The sequence below is a fragment of the Sebastes umbrosus genome, chromosome 22, assembly GCF_015220745.1.
Source record: "Sebastes umbrosus isolate fSebUmb1 chromosome 22, fSebUmb1.pri, whole genome shotgun sequence".
In the NCBI taxonomy this organism is placed as follows: Eukaryota; Metazoa; Chordata; class Actinopteri; order Perciformes; family Sebastidae; genus Sebastes; species Sebastes umbrosus.
The window spans coordinates 16,079,780-16,097,522 of record NC_051290.1 but is presented as its reverse complement, the minus strand read 5'-3'; the positions used below and the strand labels follow the sequence as shown (position 1 = coordinate 16,097,522).

The 17,743-nt window shown below is 40.4% G+C and overlaps 1 protein-coding gene across 2 annotated transcripts; it reads left to right on the top strand.

Moving 5' to 3' along the window:
- The first annotated feature begins 2,423 nt into the window (after positions 1–2,423).
- On the top strand, positions 2,424–17,247 carry LOC119481666 (hepatocyte growth factor activator). Of its 2 annotated transcripts, XM_037758795.1 has the most exons (15): positions 2,424–2,928; positions 3,033–3,096; positions 3,463–3,556; positions 5,873–5,946; positions 6,044–6,187; positions 7,073–7,204; positions 8,828–8,938; positions 9,319–9,493; positions 10,256–10,353; positions 11,289–11,330; positions 11,467–11,731; positions 13,547–13,686; positions 14,044–14,184; positions 15,203–15,345; positions 16,574–17,247. In XM_037758795.1, exons 1-15 carry the CDS (start codon positions 2,860–2,862, stop codon positions 16,745–16,747), a joined length of 1,866 nt encoding a protein of 621 aa, XP_037614723.1. In that variant the 5' UTR covers positions 2,424–2,859; the 3' UTR covers positions 16,748–17,247. The 2 variants fall into 2 exon arrangements, with proteins under 2 accessions (XP_037614723.1, XP_037614724.1); XM_037758796.1 differs by lacking the exon at positions 11,289–11,330.
- The last annotated feature ends 496 nt before the right edge of the window (positions 17,248–17,743 follow it).

Sequence of the window (17,743 nt, the reverse complement as noted above, 5' to 3'; positions counted from 1 at the left end):
TTGTCTAAACTGCTTAGCAGTGTTGCCAGGTCTGTGCTTTTCCCGCAGATATGTGCTACCTTTGAAGTTGATTTTTTTTGTCTGTTGGTTGGGTAGATATATAAATAATAGCCTAATATTAGCCTCTATAAATAAAAATTCACATTAACATTATTATGGTGCTGCTTTGTAGATATTACAATACTTTTAGCGATGATAACTTGCTGTTGGACTTTAAAGGGACTGTTTGTAACTTCTTACAAATCACCCGGGTCGTAGTCCCATGCGCGCTCGCATATGCGCGCTCGAGTGTGGCTACGCTGTTCAGTCAAGACTCCAACACAAACTACACGGAAGCACCAAAACCACACAGTTATATTTAGTGAAGCCCGTCTTGCAAAACAACGTTGGCCGCGGTCGGAGGACGCAGGGGAGACCGTAGCTTTGGTCTCCAGGGCCGGAGTCTCTGCTCCTCTGCTCCTCTGCCTGCCTTCACTCAGCTCGCTCCACCTCTACACGTGCATGCCTGCACACTACACACTGCAGAAGACTTCGTAGCTCTGAGAATATCTAGTGAATGTACAGTGGATGTTTGTGCAGAAATAAATGCTGCAGCTCCTCCAGACCAACAGAGGTTTGTCTTGTGAAGTGACGGGGCTCCACAGCGAGAAACGTTATCGTCTCCGACCTGGTGCCGGTGTCTCCCCTGTTCCCTCCCACCGCAGTCGGGAGGCTGAAGCAGGAAAAGCCAACACTAGGATCAGCATTGATTCATGGAAAGACCTTCGTATGGTCAGCTAACATTACTGCCAAGCAGGTGAAATATAGAGTGATATTGTGGTTTTAGCTGACGTGTGTCGTCTCACTGTTTTGAGCGATGCTCGTTCATGTCTAATTAGAGCGAGCACAAGCCCGATGCTGACTTTCGTTGACTTAACGGCCACAGGTGTCGCTGTTAACAAGCATTTCTGATTCTTACAAACAGTCCCTTTAAAAGAAGTGGTTATGGTTTGGCAGGGGCATATTTTGAGTTCTGGTATTAAACTGGTTTTATCACACAGACCTGGCAACCTTGCTCACTTTGACACTACAGTAGCTTATGTCAGATGAGATTAAAGCTGGGCGAGAGCACCTTTAACATGTTTTAAGACTTCCCATCTCTTGTTGTGACTTTAGCTTCTTTTGCTTGGGTCACACCCTTTGACAGGTAACTAGGGTTATTGTTAACAGTAAATTGCAGTGTAATGTAATGTTAAAGTTTTGTTGGCTACACTAGTTATCCCCAAGGAGGGGGAGGTGGAAAGAGGAGGAGTTATTGGGATACGACACATGCGCAGTCTGCTGTGCTACAGTTACACTGCGCATGCGCCATACCTCGATGTTCAGGACTCGTGTTCTAACCTTTTTCAATAGGCCTTGGTTAATTACCTCAGTGATCCTAGCCCTAATCAAGGTAACTGCTAAGTCTGCTAAAATACGTTCAATGAATGAACCGGCACAACACTTTACTCTCTGCTGAGTTCACTATGAAGTTATTATGATAGTATGGAGCAACGTTATTGAACTAAGTAAAGTTTTGTGGACTTTTATAAATGGAAATTAATAACTGTTTATTGTTTACATTTTCATTTATCATTGTTGTAGGTCTATGGTACGACGGTACGACGGAGTATTAGGGCCATATTGAGGAAAAAAAATAATCTGAGATTTCAAGAATGAAGTCATAATATTACAAGAATAAAGTCATAATATTATAAAGTAGTCATTTTTACGTGTTACCTTCTTTTTTTTCGTAATATTCTGACTTTATTCTGTAAATCTCAGATGTTTATTCCCTCAATGTGGCTCTAATACTCCGTAGTACATTGTCTCTTTGGCCCTCATTGCATTAGACTTATATACTATATACTTAGACTATAAACTGTGTTACCTTCATCACAATGATCACAAATCTGGACTTTCTCACAATTTTCACTTCAATAATATAAGTAAGTAATATCTTGATTTTGAGGTAGTATTATAATTTTTACAAAAATGCCAAAGTCATAATTTAAATTTAGAATCTCAAAGTGTTGACTTAGCATCTTGCCATGTTGACGTAATACAATTTTTAAATATGTTATTATTTTAAAATATTTGTATTTTGGTGAATCTCATACTTACTACTCAACTAAATTTGACTTACTATTAAAATAGTGTTACGGCGCCTGGGTTAGCTCAGTTGGTAGAGCGGGCGTCCATGTATTAAGGCTTGGTCCTGACCGCGGCGGCCCGGGTTCGAATCCGGCCTGTGGCCCTTTCCGCATCCACTCTCACTCTCCCCCCTTTCAAGACTCTATCCACTGTCCTGTCATAAAAATGGAAAATGCCCCCAAAAAAATTACTTTAAAAAAAAAAAAAATAGTGTTACTAGCTAAGTTCACTTTATTTGTCATACTTAGCTACGACGTCCAGAAGAACAAGCAAGAAGTAACGTCACACTGGAGTAACGCGTTACTGTTACCCGGTCCCCGAGGCTGGTAAAAGGAGGGATTTTAGCAGCATCATCTCCCGGACCAGTGGACCCCCCCCCCCGCGCCTCTATCTCTGCCTCTGGAAAGTTCTGGTCTCTCCGTGGATAACTTTAAACCCGTGGGCGTCCTGGAGAAGGTGCAGAGGGAACACCAGCCTGGGATGCCTCAGAGAGAGACGAGCCTAATGACGCAACGGGTTTACTCAACACAGCTTGTGAGGGACAGGATAATACTTGCAGGGTTTCCCACGTTTCCTATGACCAAAAGCAGGCTGAGGACTCGGAAACTGACAGATATAACGTGACAAGGCAGCACAGGACACTCTTCCTCCGACTTCTTCTGGAAACAAGCTTCTCCAGGACACCAGATGCAAACTTTCATGATGATGTTATACCTCCTGTTACTTTTTCTACCTTGTGTTTTCAGTACAAGGGGGGTAAGTTTACACCATCACCTCTGTGCGTCTTTTTCCATCCATTTTTTTGCGGTGCGTAAAAAGCAAGAAAAAAGTGCAATAACTTGTCTTTACTTTGATTTCAGCGCATATTATCCCCTGTGTATGAAACAGCCATCTCCAAAGAGCCATACACGGAGAGCCGGAAAGGTAGGTTTTACCTCCTGTATTTGATTTAGAGGAGAAAAGAGGGAGGGGGGGATGCACATTGAACTGGCAGTGAATGTGATTTCCAGCTGTGTTGGTGCAACAAAAGCTAAAGTATGTGGAAGCTGGTGCTTTTAACCTGCCTTATAACAACATGATTTAGCTATCTGAGCAGAGGATTCATGGATTTACTGTCCTCTGATCAGAGTTATGTACAAAGTCAAAGCAGTCTTTGTGTGTGAGGTGCAGGGGGAAACCACACATCATGTTTTTCCAGGCCGTTTCTGATTTCACTCTGTTGTGTTATGCCCATCTGTGTTCATTGAAAATCACTAACAAGCTGTTTTTTTTGTTTTGCTCTGTTGCCAGTTTTTACTACAATGGGCAAAGAATGTAAATTCCCATTTCGCCAGGGTGGAAGGATTCATCATCACTGCCTCACCATCCTATCCTCAAAACCATGGTGAGTCCTTTATTTGCCGGCTTGTCTGGCTCTACTGTTTTGGTTACACAAACAGTCACCATGTGTGTGTAATCATGAATTAGACTAAAGAGACGTCTCAACATTTGACAGGTAGAAGTGCTGCCTCGTCATATTTGGTTTTCTCATTCCCAACACACCTTGTCTATGCCACTCTTGCACAAACACACAGGTTTTTACGTCACAGGCTGGTGTATGACTTGTCCTCAATTGGTGATGATCTCAGAATGAACAAAAACACTGGTATTTTCCATCATGCAATGCGGTAATGTCAATGGAACGGACACTGATGCAGTGTGTAATTGGGTTGTTGAGTCACAGCCAATTACAGCTTGCAGTAATGAGGAACTTATGCTAATGCAATATTTAATGAGGTAATGAGATGATTTGCTTCAATAAATTGTGCATTGCTGAATTGTTGTTAATGATTTGTGTGCCCCAACTAACATCATAATATGTGTTATTATAAGCAACAGTTTTTAAAGGTTTTTAAAAGTGATAAGATAGGATGTAGAAAATCCATCTTAAAGGGGACCTATTATGCTTTTTTGCTTTTTTTCCCTTTCCTTTAGTGTGTTATATAATTTTTTTTTCATGTAAAAGTTCTACAAAGTTACAAAGCCCAAAGTTCAAAGTAAAGGGAGTTACTCTCCCCCACTGATCCTGAAACGCTTCGCTTGAAGTCCTGCCTTTTCTTCCGTATCGTAGGGATGTCACCAAGTAACACATTTGTATAACGGCTAGTTTGGCACGCCCTCAAACAAAGCTAGTTTGAGCAGAGCTGGAGCGAAATCCGAAGAGTTTGGTTTGATTGACCAATCACAACAGAGTGGGCCAGCTGACCAATCACAGCAGAGTGTTTCAGACAGAGGGTGAAAAGAGGTGCTGCAAACCAAAAGTAAAAAAGCAAAGCATATTTTGAACATGAAAGCATGTAAACATGTTCTAGTAGAAACCTAAAATACAAGTATGCACCTTAAAATAAGCATAATAGGTCCTCTTTAAAGGTGGCATAAGAGAGAATGTAGAAAATCCATCTCAAACTGTGACTACGGCTGTAACACATTTCCTACTTCCTACAGTTCGTCCTACAGGGTGGATAAACAGCTGGCACAGTAAAACCATCATGTTGCATTTTTAATTGCTTCAGACTGTGACGTAGCAACAAAATCTTCATTTTATTAGATTTTTATTTTGGATGGGAAAAAAAATTTGCTAAAGGGCTTTCCAGTCATCATTCCTTGGAATTGAGAAAAGCCGAGTGGGTGCCAGCAGCAAGTTGGAGCAACATGAATGCAATTATATATGGCCCAACATTTCTGGTCCACCTACATATAAAGTTAACACAATATTTATCTGCGTGTTTTTGCGATGTGCTCATGAGCTCAGTGTCAAGAAAGGTTTGTCATTATGTACTGCAGATTCAGTGAGCGGTCCAGAAGTATGCTGATGTTACTTTGGTTAAAGTAGTGGATGATTGACAGAGTTGGTGAGTGTCACTGATTATGGTTGAGAGAGATTTTTCTCAGATTCAAACTGGCCTCAAAAGTGCAGCATTTCTGTCACAGAGAGAGAGTCAGAGCAGCCTGTTGGTACTTGTAGGTTTCAGAAATGTCATTTAGGGTTGGATGAAATCCTTTCTCACGGCAGGGTTCAACGTTAATGTTTTTCGGAAATCTACTTGCCCAAAGTAATTATTTACTTGCCCCTATACAAAGTGTTTTATTCATTATCGGTTATCAATTAACAACAAAGACTTAAGTTAATTGTCATGTTTAATCTTTATTAAAGTACATTTATCTGGAGTTTCGCCCACATCCTCTAACACCACCCAATTATAAACTCCTGTTTCCGGCACACGATTGCGCTTCAGCTCATAAACTTTGTTTTTACCTGTCGCCATTTTCTCGTGAATGCCCGATCGGTGCTGCGCCTGCAACTCTCAACAGAGATGAGAAGGAAGCGAGATGGCTCACTCCTTATCTACGTACTTCCATCATCAGCCGGGAAAAAAAACTGTTTAATTATTTTTTACCACTTGAATTGCTAGATTTACTGGCCCGACATGGCATTTTACTTGCCCCGGGCAAACGGGCAATCATTATTGTAGTAAGTATTAGGCAAATTGAAATTTCACCGCGATGACGAGTCCAGAGAGTTTGTTTTTCTGGGAACCATGTAGTACAGTTGATGAATTTCTTACGGTAATATTGCCCAACCCTAGCTTAATGTGTCCTCTATTAGTAATCCAGGTGACAAGAGGGTGACTGTATTATATGTCTGTCTCTTCTGTTGTAGGTGCTCCCTCACGCATAATTTTGATCGGGACCGGCAGTGGGGCTTCTGCGCACCAGAGAAAACTCAGCCAGATGGTTAGTTTACTAAACACATAGTGTGCATTTAATCACTCCGTCATAATGCTGTTATGTTTATCCTCTAACTGTGTTTTTCTTGGTTGATCTGTTTCAGTTGTCATCCACACGTCACGTAGAATCACAGATCCGTGTCAGGTGAATCCATGTCAGAACGGAGGCGTCTGCACGCTGATCCCGTACACACACTCATTTGAGTGCTCCTGTCCTGAGAGCTTCACTGGGAGACTCTGTGAGCACAGTATGTACACTCTGTGATTATTATTATTAGCCTGTTTAATGAATGACAATTATAATACCACTGTTTTGTTATGTGTATCCTCAATTCAAGCTTGAGACAAGTTTTTAATTTGGTTTTGCCAGATTCTCGTTGCCATCATTATTTCATTGTGCCTGAGTTCAGTGTTTTCATATCATTGTGCACATTAGGCTGCTAACTGTCAATCAGCTGACAGCCACAGGAGGAAACAGAAGTCTGTGCCAGGAAATAAATTATAGAAAACCTGTCAACTTACAAACTCTATCATCAGGTTCATGATGTTTTAAGGAAACATATGCTAACAGGGATATGATTATACTCTTTATATACACTTTATTTCTGGATATGACGAAGAATGAGCCTCAAAGTTAATTCTTGTGTTGCGCACTATATTGACAGAGAAAGCTGAGTTTGGCGTCAAAGCGAAAAGTAAAAGCGCCAATTTAGCAATATTTTGGATTTAAACCCAATGCTATCAGGGAACCATAACATTAATGAGATGTCATGTGACATGCTTTGCAAAATAATGAAGTGCACATACCCATGTGCACTTCAATATTTAAATTACTTCTTTTTAAATCTTTTTTGTCAAACTATTATTTCTAAGGACAAGAATGAAATTTCACGCTCTACTTCTTCCCTCTCTTACCTCTCTTGAAGAAGTTTCGCCTTTAGTTTCAGACAAGTCTGTGATGTTATGTTATATCATTTGCAAATAGGTTTCACAACAGAAAAAGACACAAAAATGTGTCCACTTTGAATGCGTCTTGCACGGCCCAGCCGTCAAATTTTGCACGCTCCATCGAGCTCTTCAACCTCCTCACATTTCAACCTATCGCCTTTTATGTGTTGTGTCGGCTTTTTCAGAGAAGTGCTATGAAACCGTACACCTGCTCCATTATGACATCGGAGAGTCTTGGGGACGAATTCACCTCCGTAATGTGGAACAGTGCTCATGTGTGGCAGGGGAAATCAAGTGTGAAAGAGTTCGCTACACAAGTAAGACGTGCTTTCAGCTGTTGTTCTGCTTCAATTGTGTCTCGCTTTTGCTCTGTGGTCTGCTTTTGTTGAGATGATGGGAGTGAAACACAATAAGGGGATGAAAACACTATGCACTTCCACAAACTGTTGAGCTGATTGTCAGTTAAGTGAACTTTTCTTTTCTCGACGTGTAGTTACTAAGAAGTAGCTCCATTTGCAGCAGACACTCTGCATTTTTTAATACTTACATCATGTACACCTGATACACTGACTTAAAAAAAGGAGAATAATGCACTCAAAGGAAAGACGTCATTAGGTTTTTTGATTTCACAAGCTTTTTCTTACTTACAAGCCTCAAAAGATACATATATCAGGTCTCCTCCCAGCCCGGAGAACTGCTTTTTCTCTTTGATCACAGCTCCATAGTTACAAGACTTACCTTCCCATGGAAGAAAAGACAGATTATATGACTCACTGTGACTCAGGAACGGTGTTTTAGGACACACCCCATGGGTCCATAAGGTGCTTTCATCTCAATGGGGGGGGGATGTTCATGGGCATTTAACAGATTCTCTGGCATAAAGGAGAGGCAGAGAGGTGTTTTCATGCTCCCTGAGCCGAAACTGTTTTTTGTCATGATGATGGGGGCTTATCTTACAGTGGAAAAAAAAGCCTCTAAGCTAAATGAACCTGAATGCCCTTTTGACTTGGCTGTCAAATGAAATTGGAATATATTTTAATTTTGTACTGAGATCATTTTTATTTTTTAGCTTATTCAAACTAAAATTTTCTTGGAGTTCAACTCCTAAAACACTTAAGTTTGGGCTCTTTAGACGACCCCAATGCATACGTGGCGTCACTATTCTCCTGCATGTGTCACAGATGTTGCAATAGATCTTAAGGGGATACTCATACTATTTGTACATTAGAGCACTGGTCCAGTTTGCGCTGTACTTTCTATGCAATTGGTGAAGAAATTAAAAGCTGCGTTTCAGTGGTGAGATTTATTTTGTTTAACCTGCATTAATTGATTTGCTTGCCACTTGAGGGCGGCACGGCATGCTGAAGATATACCATTGACATGTTGCAGTATTATCACTTTATAAAGTTGACATGGTGAACATGTTGGCAAACAGTTTCTTATTTACACAACCAGCAGACCAACTCCTGAGTATCTGGCTCTTTAGCTGCTAAATCCTCACTGTGTTTACCAGCTAGTCGCTTTTTTTGTTGAAAACAGCTGCCTGCTTTGGCTGAAAATGACGCTATGACAGTGGTTCCAGTAAAAACCCAGATATTTCCTTCAGGAGGTGGTTGAGACCAAAAACAGAGCTAAAAGAAAGTGAATATTGGACATTCAGGTGTCATCAGGTGGCCAGAAACACAACTTCAAATGAATGATAATTTGGCTTTGTAACTGCTGGCTGTGTAAATAACCAACTGCTTGCTAACAAGTTCGCCATATATGATATGTCGATGTTCACGACTTGTTATCGCTGTCCCCAAAATGGACCAAAAAAATCGTATTATTGCAGGTTTAAACTATTTGTAAACCAGACATATTCCGTTATATAACTTACTGTGGAAATATACAGTATGTGTGGTATTAAGATGTAACCTGGGTTACCTTTATGTGTCCAGTGTGCCGTTCAAACCCTTGTCAGAATGACGGAACGTGTCGACTGATCACCGCCACCGGCAAGGAAGTGTGTTACTGCAGACGTGGCTACAGCGGCCCGGACTGCAGCTTCGGTGAGAAAAAGCTGTAATGACGTTCTTTATGTGTGCCATCCTGTGTATTTGTCATGTATGCATGTTCACACAGTGCATGCGTGTTCATGCATTTGTGTGTCATAATGGTTTGATTAATGATGGCAAGTGAAAACATGAGCAAGCTGCTAAACTTGTACTCAGTTGTTGTAACTGTTGATCCATACAGAGAGTTTTTTTTTTAGGACTTGTTCTGACTGATTGGGGTGTGAAAGCAAGACATCTGTCATCACGCATGTGGAAACTGTCTGATTGCATTTGTGTTGTTTACATAGTGTGCTACACCGCAGAATCGAGACGTGATCTGTTTGTTTTGTGTGTTTCCGCCTGTGGTTTGTGTGTACGCGTGTGTGTGTGTGCAGAGCCGGAGACAGAGTGCTATAACAGCAGGGGCACAGATTACAGAGGGGTGGTGGGCACCACGGTGTCCGGCGCCCGGTGCGTGGCGTGGAACTCGGACCTGCTGTACGACGAGCTCCACGTGGGCACGTTGGTTGCCTCGCCCCTCAGGGGCCTCGGGGAGCACACCTACTGCAGGTGTGTGTCGAGACATCCTGCTAATTGTGGTAGCAACACGACAAATGAACGCTACTTCCAGTTTGAGTAGATTTTGTGTTAATAATGTGGTTGCTACAGTATCTGCAAGGCCTGATTTCCCCATAAATTTGACTTTAAAGCTGCAATATCCAACTTTTTACCCTGAGCTAGCAAAGCTGCCCGCTAGTCCTGGCCTTTATCTGTGAAGTTCATGTGCCAACACTTGGTTGGATGAGTCCTCAGAAGAAGTCCATAAAACCACCATGAGCATTAAAGAAGCACATGGTGACCCAGCCTGTGTCTAATAAAAAAAAAAAGAACTTATCTCCTCCACATTGGCTCTTCCTCCATTTCTTACAGCTTTCCTCAGTCGTCGTTGTTGCTATGACTACCCTGCAGCCATATGGCGGGCCTACAGCAAATGGCATATTCCCCAAAATTGTCCCAAACATCAAAGAAAAAGCCCATTTCAAGCAAACATTGGGATCTATGCACAAACACACAAGTCTGTGAGTCAGACTGTGTGAAAGGCTCAGACTCTGATGTGCCTTTATGGTTAGTTTATTGCCCAGAAAAGTTGCATATTGCAGCTCAGTGAAACTTTATTCCTAATATATATCTGAAAGCCTTTCACGTTCAAAAGCAATGCAGCCCCCTGTAAGCCACTCAGCTGCTGTATTATACTGAGTAACGCGTGGTGTTGTAAACACCGGTGCCACACCTACACACACTCTGTCCCGCTGTGTTTCCGTGTGTGTGCAGAAACCCAGATAAAGACAAGATGCCGTGGTGCTACACGCTAAATGACGGCGCCATCTCCTGGGAGTACTGTGACGTCCCCAACTGTGTGATGCCTGTGTGTGAGTAAACGGGGCACAGGAAAAGGAGTTTTTTTTTGTTGTTGTTGTTGTCAGCGGGACGGTGTATTTTTTTATTTGAAATCACAGGGTAACCTAATTGCATCTGTAATCAGCTTGTTATGTAGTCATCACTGAACAGGTGTATTGATATACTTTGATGCTCTGCCATATGGTTTAATGGGTGATACACCTGTTAGCTTGGCAAGACATAACAGCTTGATTTTGCTTTCATCATTTGCTTTTTGCCTTAACTGTGTTCTTTTTATTAATTGTTGGCCTCGGTTATGATTAGCCTTATTATTTTGGTATGTCAAAGCCAAAAAAAAAAATGTTTTTTCCTCATGTACCTTGTCAAAGATGGCACTTCATTTAGCTGTCTTTATTATAGACCCCTATTTGAATTTATCATTGTAAAGTATGAAAAGCGCAGACTATTCACGAAGGCCACTCGCTGCATCATTCAATATCTTCCTCCTCGCAGCCATGATTGTGTGACACAGTCAGCGACACATTCAAAACACCTCATTAAATGCCTCGACTTTTAATTAGAAAATCCAGCGTTTTGTGATAAAAACAGAAAGCGGAGAATACAGCTAATCTCTGTTGAGTCACGCCGCTCCGAAAAGTTGAATTCGGCCAAGTTGAGTGGTTTTTGGCAGAGCTTTTTTTTTTGAAAACGTGGGCTAGATGAGATAAAGGGGGAAATAAGTCATGACTCACCCTGAATCAACATGTCATGTCAGGTGCAGCCAAATGTTTGTGTGGTGAGTGGGATCTGGCACAGTTGGCCGTCTGTCACGATGCCAGGGGTATGCACAGGATCCACAAGCTTCTCCTGTCTGCTGTGCCCTCTTCAACATATGAGTTTTTTTATCATGAGGTTCCTCTGTAACATCATCATCCTATAGAATGGCTTTTTTTTCTCCTTCTTGCAGGGGAGAATCAGCCAGCGCCAAAAATGAAAATACTCAGAAGAGGTATTCAGGAAGTGTGTTAGCAAAGTAGTCTGGCTAGACCGGTTTAGTTTGTTGTAGTTCTTGTTTTAAATTGTAGCTCATAGTAGCAATTACGCCACTAAGTTTGAAATAATCATGAACTTGTTTCCTCGTGCAGCTTCTTCGCGAAGGATTATCCCGTTTAATGTCCTGCCCGGCGTTAAAAAACCGAAGCCCCCCAAGCCCGCCAAGAAGCACGTGTGTGGGAAAAGGCACAAGAAGAGGTTATCGATAGCCAGGGGAAGGATATTCGGCGGAAACTCAGCCCTGCCGGGCACTCACCCCTGGATGGCGGCCATTTACATCAGGGAGACGGACTTCTGCGGCGGCAATCTGATCTCCTCCTGCTGGGTCGTCTCTGCGGCTCACTGCTTCTTCGGCAAGTATGTAATGGATGCACCTCAGCTGCAGTGGATGCTGATATTTGTGTTTATGCCACTGCAGAAAAAGCTAAAGGTTTTGTAGCCCCTTTTGAGTCCAACATATAATGTTATTTTTTTAACAAAACGTGAAGCGTGGAGTAAAAATAAATTTTTCTGTGTCCTTGGGAGCCCTTTTCAGACCTTCTATAAAAGGCCGAAAGCGCTCAGTTTGAGTCAGCAATGTAAGATTATCCTTCAGAAAACATTCATACATCAGAGGGGAGCATTATTCTCACTGTTTGCAGCTGAACAAGAGGTCGCGACTCAAAAAGGCACGTGATTCAACTTTGACTTTGACTCCCGAGCCGTACGAACGCACTATATTTAGACGCCCAGTTCGAGGAAAACCTAAAAACATCTCACGCGCAGATGCTGTTTACATGCAAGTGCATACATTTCCCTTCTGATGTCAGCAAACAGGCATCTGTTGTCATTGTCCAAGTTCAAAGATCTTAAGCTAAAGCGTTACATAACTGAATTGGACATCACTAGCAGTAAACAAGTGCACAGTATTCTAGCAGTTTAACAGCCATCTCACTGTTTTTTGAGAAGGATACAGTATGTGATATCTGCAAGGCTTCTTGCTAAACTGTTTTAGTATCAGCTGGGATTTTGATTAAACTAATTAAAGCAGAACAAGAGTCCACAATGTTCCTTATGCCCCACAGTACAAAACATGTCAGAACATACTGGAGATTTAGCTATTATTACAGTCTTGGGTGTTATTTGTCCTCAGGGAGAGCCATGGGATGGGAAAGGGTTCATCCTCTGGGGAGCATACATGTACTAGATAAATTTGATGGAAATCTGCCTATTAGATTTTGATATCTCTTGTGCAAACATGGACATTTTAGATTAGTGGTGGTGCTTAAAGAAAGGTTGTGGTGTTGCCATGGGTGATATGGCTTATAAATAATATCTAGATATGTTTAGGCGATATCCTGACATACAATATATATCTTGATATTTCCATATTTTCTCTAAAATAACACAACTGTTTGAACCCTTTGATGTATGATTATAACAGCGTGATAATTCTAGCAAACGAATATGAACAAGTCAGATTGGAAATGTATTCTCATTAGGTTTGACTAATTATATCACACAATTGAAATTCAATTTTTCTCTGAAATACAGTTTGCAGGCGTTTAATTTATCATTAATTAAATTTATTATTTAATATTTATTCATTTTGTTTTATTTCTCTATTTATTGTTGACAGACAGACAGACTGACTGACTTATTGAATTTATGTGAATTCGCATTCACCGGAAGATCACTTTTATTTTGAGGTCAGTTCTTGATCGCTTTTATTTTGAAGCCAGTTCTTACACGCTCTCACCGTAATGCCTAGTATATACACGTACCGCAAAACAACGTGGGGGCTAGTTTGACCGCCTTTTTCGAAAGTGGAGGCTGGCATCTTCCATCACCTTTTCCGACCTCAACACGGGTTAGCTCGCTTTGGCGCTACACTTCTTTCGCTCTCTCCAGGCTCTTTCCCTGTTCCCTGCTTCCCTTTGTACTCCATGTTCGCGATATAGTCGTTTAGTAGAATAAGCCGCAATACATCGAGTACATTCGATGTGTTGACCACCCCTAGCATCCCGGGATTCATCCTCTGGGGACCAAATTTCAAGGAAATTCAGCTGGTAGTTGTCGAGGTGACTTGACTCTATACTAAAATGTTGGACAGGCAGATGGACACGAGTATTATGAGTACTGTGCATACTTTGCAGCCCCATCAACTGATAATTATGATGCGTCCTCCCTCAGCCCCCTGAAGTCTCAGGTTCGAGTGGTGCTCGGTCAGCAGCATTTCAACGTCACCGGTCCCAACACCAGGACATTCGGTGTGGAGCAGATCATCTTTCCAAGACAGTTCTCAGTGTTTAATCCAACACTACATGATATTGGTAAGCATTAAATACACACACACACACACACACACACACACACACACACACATACATATACCAGTGACTCACATAAACTAGTAGACCTCCTGTCCCCATTCAGAAACACACAATCTCCAGTGTGCGTGCACAGCTGTGCGTCACTGAGCAGCTGTGTCCCTGTGCTCCCCCGCATGAACACACACACATTCTCTCACACACATTCTCTCACACACATTCTCTCTCACACACACACACACACAGTGGCGTTTTCATTGGGCGACGGAGTCTCCAAGTCTACCACTTGCTTCATCATTTTTAACTACACTTTTCGTCGACTCTTTGCCTGTTTCACAACATTGCGTTTCCGTTTGGCAGTTCTGATCAAACTGGCGAAGCAGGACGGGCGCTGTGTGAGGAGAACCCCGTTCATCAGACCCATCTGTCTCCCAGACAAAAGCATGACGTTCCCCGATGACTACTGCTGTACTATTAGCGGATGGGGACACATGCACGAGAGTGAGTGATGAGGAAATCATGGCAGTGTTCATCATGATCAACACCTTTTCTACATTCACACACTGGAACAGTTTATTTGGTGTGGGTAGTACAACGCCAATAACTGATTTGCTTGTTTTAAACTGTCAGAGCAGAACAAGTGTTGGCGGAAACTTTAGCTTCACTTTCACAAAGGTTTTGTCTTCATTGTCAATGTACTTATTTCTGCGTAAAGTTCTTCCAAGGTTCTCAGAAACTACTAGCTTGTTTCAATCAATTAATTTAGTATTGGGTTGTACCAATTGGCAATTGGCAATTTTTCAGGGTTTTAGCAACCTGGAAGTGTCTAGGTTCTACCATTAGACCGTCATGTTGGGAAATAACATGGAAACTTTCATGGCTCTGTAATTTCCCAATAAGTTTATTGGAAATAACTACGTATTTAGGTATTAATTGCAGTTATTTTAGTTAGTATTTAGTGTGTTGTGTTGAATTTATAAGTATTTGTTGACCTTGCGCTTAAAGGCCCTGAACACCCACAGCGGTGTTTTCAATAAAGGCCTTCACACACCGGGGAGCGTGACAAATAAACAACACGAAAATACGAAAATACTCCCCTGTGAATATTATATGTCTTTTATGGCTTTTATTATACGTCTTACTGTATATGGCTTTTATTGTGAAAGATAAGAACGTATACAATGTGATTGATTGAGCGATAATAATAATAATAATAGATAATAATATAATATTTGCGTTCTGTGTGAAAGTACCCATGACAAAGAGAAAAGAAATATTGACATGCGACTTAATCTCAACGAAAAAAATGCCCCCGGTGTGTAAAGGTCTGTACTCTGACTAAGTAAACCTTTAGTCAGGTTGAAATCGATCAGAGCTATGCTGGAAAATGATGTGTTGTCATAAAACAGTCAAATTAATTGAACAACTAACTGAAAAATCCAAATAATAGTAAATATTTAGACTTACTTTTTGGTGTCTTGGGGACTTCCTTCCAATTTCTTGTGCTCTATTTTGACAGAGGCACAGGGTTACTCCAGTCTGCAGGAGGCCAGTGTGAGGCTGATTTCTCACGACGCTTGTAAGAAGCCAGAAGTTTACGGCAATCACGTCAGCGCTGACATGATTTGTGCGGGGCTCCGCGGCTGTTCCGACGCCTGCCAGGTAGGAAAACATTTTGAGACATAACAGTGATTATTAAATTCAAGGCTGCCAAGTGGATGGTTATGTTCTAGTAGAAAAAAAACAAATAAAAGAATCTTAGCTAGCTCATTTAGTCTAACATTATTGGTATGTTAGTTAAGGTGAGGCAACCCGGCAAAAAAATTGATTAGTGGAAACATCCAAAATAGACATTTAAGTGTTGATTTTACTACTTTGTCTATTTATGTCTGTAGATTTCTCCTAAAGTCACCAAAAGTTAGCATTAGATAATGCCTCATTTGCATATTTAAACATGAAAAAAATTGTAATACAAAAATAATTTTCTATTTTGTGATTTATGGAGTGGTAAAAACAGATATCCAAAATTCCCTCTGTAAAAACCTTTGACTCTAATGTGTCAACAAAATGAAACAAAACAAAAACAAAGCGCATATTTAATAATATAATGCCTCATTTGCATATTTTAAACATACAGTTTCAGAAAACTTGTAATGCAAAAAAAGAACTGCTTTAATGTAAGTAATCAACCGGGGAAGTTTCATGGTGATGTATATCAGTTAGTGTGTCGACCATAACCCATAATCCTCTTTTACTCTTCACTCTCAACGGGTTGCAGGGTAACGTTAGCTTTGTCGGTCGGTTCCGTTAGCCAGGTAACAGTTACACCTGGCAGTCAATAGATGTAAATATGTGGTAAAAAATGATCTTTTGTAAGAATTCATTGGTTTTAATTTACTGATTCGTAAATCTCCACACACAAAACAAGGCTAGGTTGAACTTACGAAGAGCTGGTTCTTCCGGATCTTATTTCATTTTGGAAATTACGACTGATCATAAAGTGTTCTGGGCAAAATAGCCTCCTGGTGCCCACCCAGTTGTTGTTGACCTCCTCCTTTGGCTCTGAAAGGGTCGATATCAGAGTTGACTCGAGGTATCAGAGTAATGGAACAACACTTGAGATGGCAGCAGGGATTCCCCTGAGTGACCCCTGCCAGGGTCTGAAAACTGCAGAGACCAGACTACCCACTCAACCTGCGGTGTAAAAATGTTTAAGCTCCTTCCTCTTAAATTAAATGTCACCGTTATCTGTTTACCTCGTGGGTAGAGTGCAATTTTTACTAATATATTAGGTTTCAAGTGTGTGATTCAGCTGTTTGTGTGACTCTGCTTTGATCTGTGCATGTTCTGTTTACGTGTGTGAACTGTATCTACTTGTGTGTTTCCCCAGGGCGACTCCGGGGGTCCTCTGGCTTGTGCGAGGGGTGATGTCAGCTTCCTGTATGGGATCATCAGCTGGGGAGACGGTTGCGGCCACTCCAAAAAACCTGGTGTTTACACTAAAGTGGTGAACTATATCGATTGGATCAATTCAGTGATCAGACGCAAACCCAATAATTCTTGAACGGACTTTACCTGGACGGTTGCTTTTAATATGTGAGATGTTTTAATATAGATGTCTGTTTTTGTTTGTAATGCTCGTTGAAGTTTATAGATTATATCTTTTTTTAACTGTGAAACATTTTGTGACTGAATAAACCTTTACTGACTTGAAGCTTTAAGTGCCGTTGAGACTAATGATAATGTTTCAGACAGTTGAAGTATTTTCACAAAACAATCCCAACTCAAGGTGCACTTACTACCTTCGTCCAAAACCACACAAAATATTTTTCTCATAAACTTAAGACTATGTAAGATAATTTTAACATAAAAAACTGTCGTAGCTGAAGTTCAACAGACATCTTTGGAGTTGCCAAAACATATTCTTTCAGAGTTTTAAGCACTTCATTCACTTCCATTTTATCTGCTATTCTGACTTCTTTCAGTATTTCAACTGCTTCTAATCAAATATATAAATATTTATAACTTTGATTTTAAGATATAAAGTATACATATACATATGTATATATATATGTGTGTGTATATATATATGTATGTATGTATATGTGTATATATATGTATATGTGTATATATATATATATATATATATATGCGAGTATTTCTTAAGCCACCGTTTGTAAAGATGCTTTATACATGTATGTGTATGTATGTATATGTGTATATATGTATGTATATTTATATATATATAAAAATATTTGATTGTGTATTTTGTATTTTATATATGTATATACAGTATATATTTATTATTTATAATTTTATATTATTATATTACATAATTATTTTTTATTTTAAATATTATTATTATTTTGTATTATATATATACATATACATATACATACATATATACATGTGTACATGTATCTATCTTTAATGAATTAATGAATTAATTAATAAAATAATAATAAAAATACAAAACAACAGTAACAAAACAAAATAAAGTAATAATAATGAAAATACAAAATCAGTATACAGGGGACAGTAACAAAACAGCCAGGGTACA

Bases quoted from the DNA above. Each gene is read 5' to 3' on its own strand.
- LOC119481666 (XM_037758795.1), top strand. From the start codon at position 2,860: ATGCAAACTTTCATGATGATGTTATACCTCCTGTTACTTTTTCTACCT. The intron at 2,929-3,032 runs GTAAGTTTACAC...CTTTGATTTCAG, and splicing joins GTGTTTTCAGTACAAGGGGG to CGCATATTATCCCCTGTGTA. The intron at 3,557-5,872 runs GTGAGTCCTTTA...CTTCTGTTGTAG, and splicing joins ATCCTATCCTCAAAACCATG to GTGCTCCCTCACGCATAATT.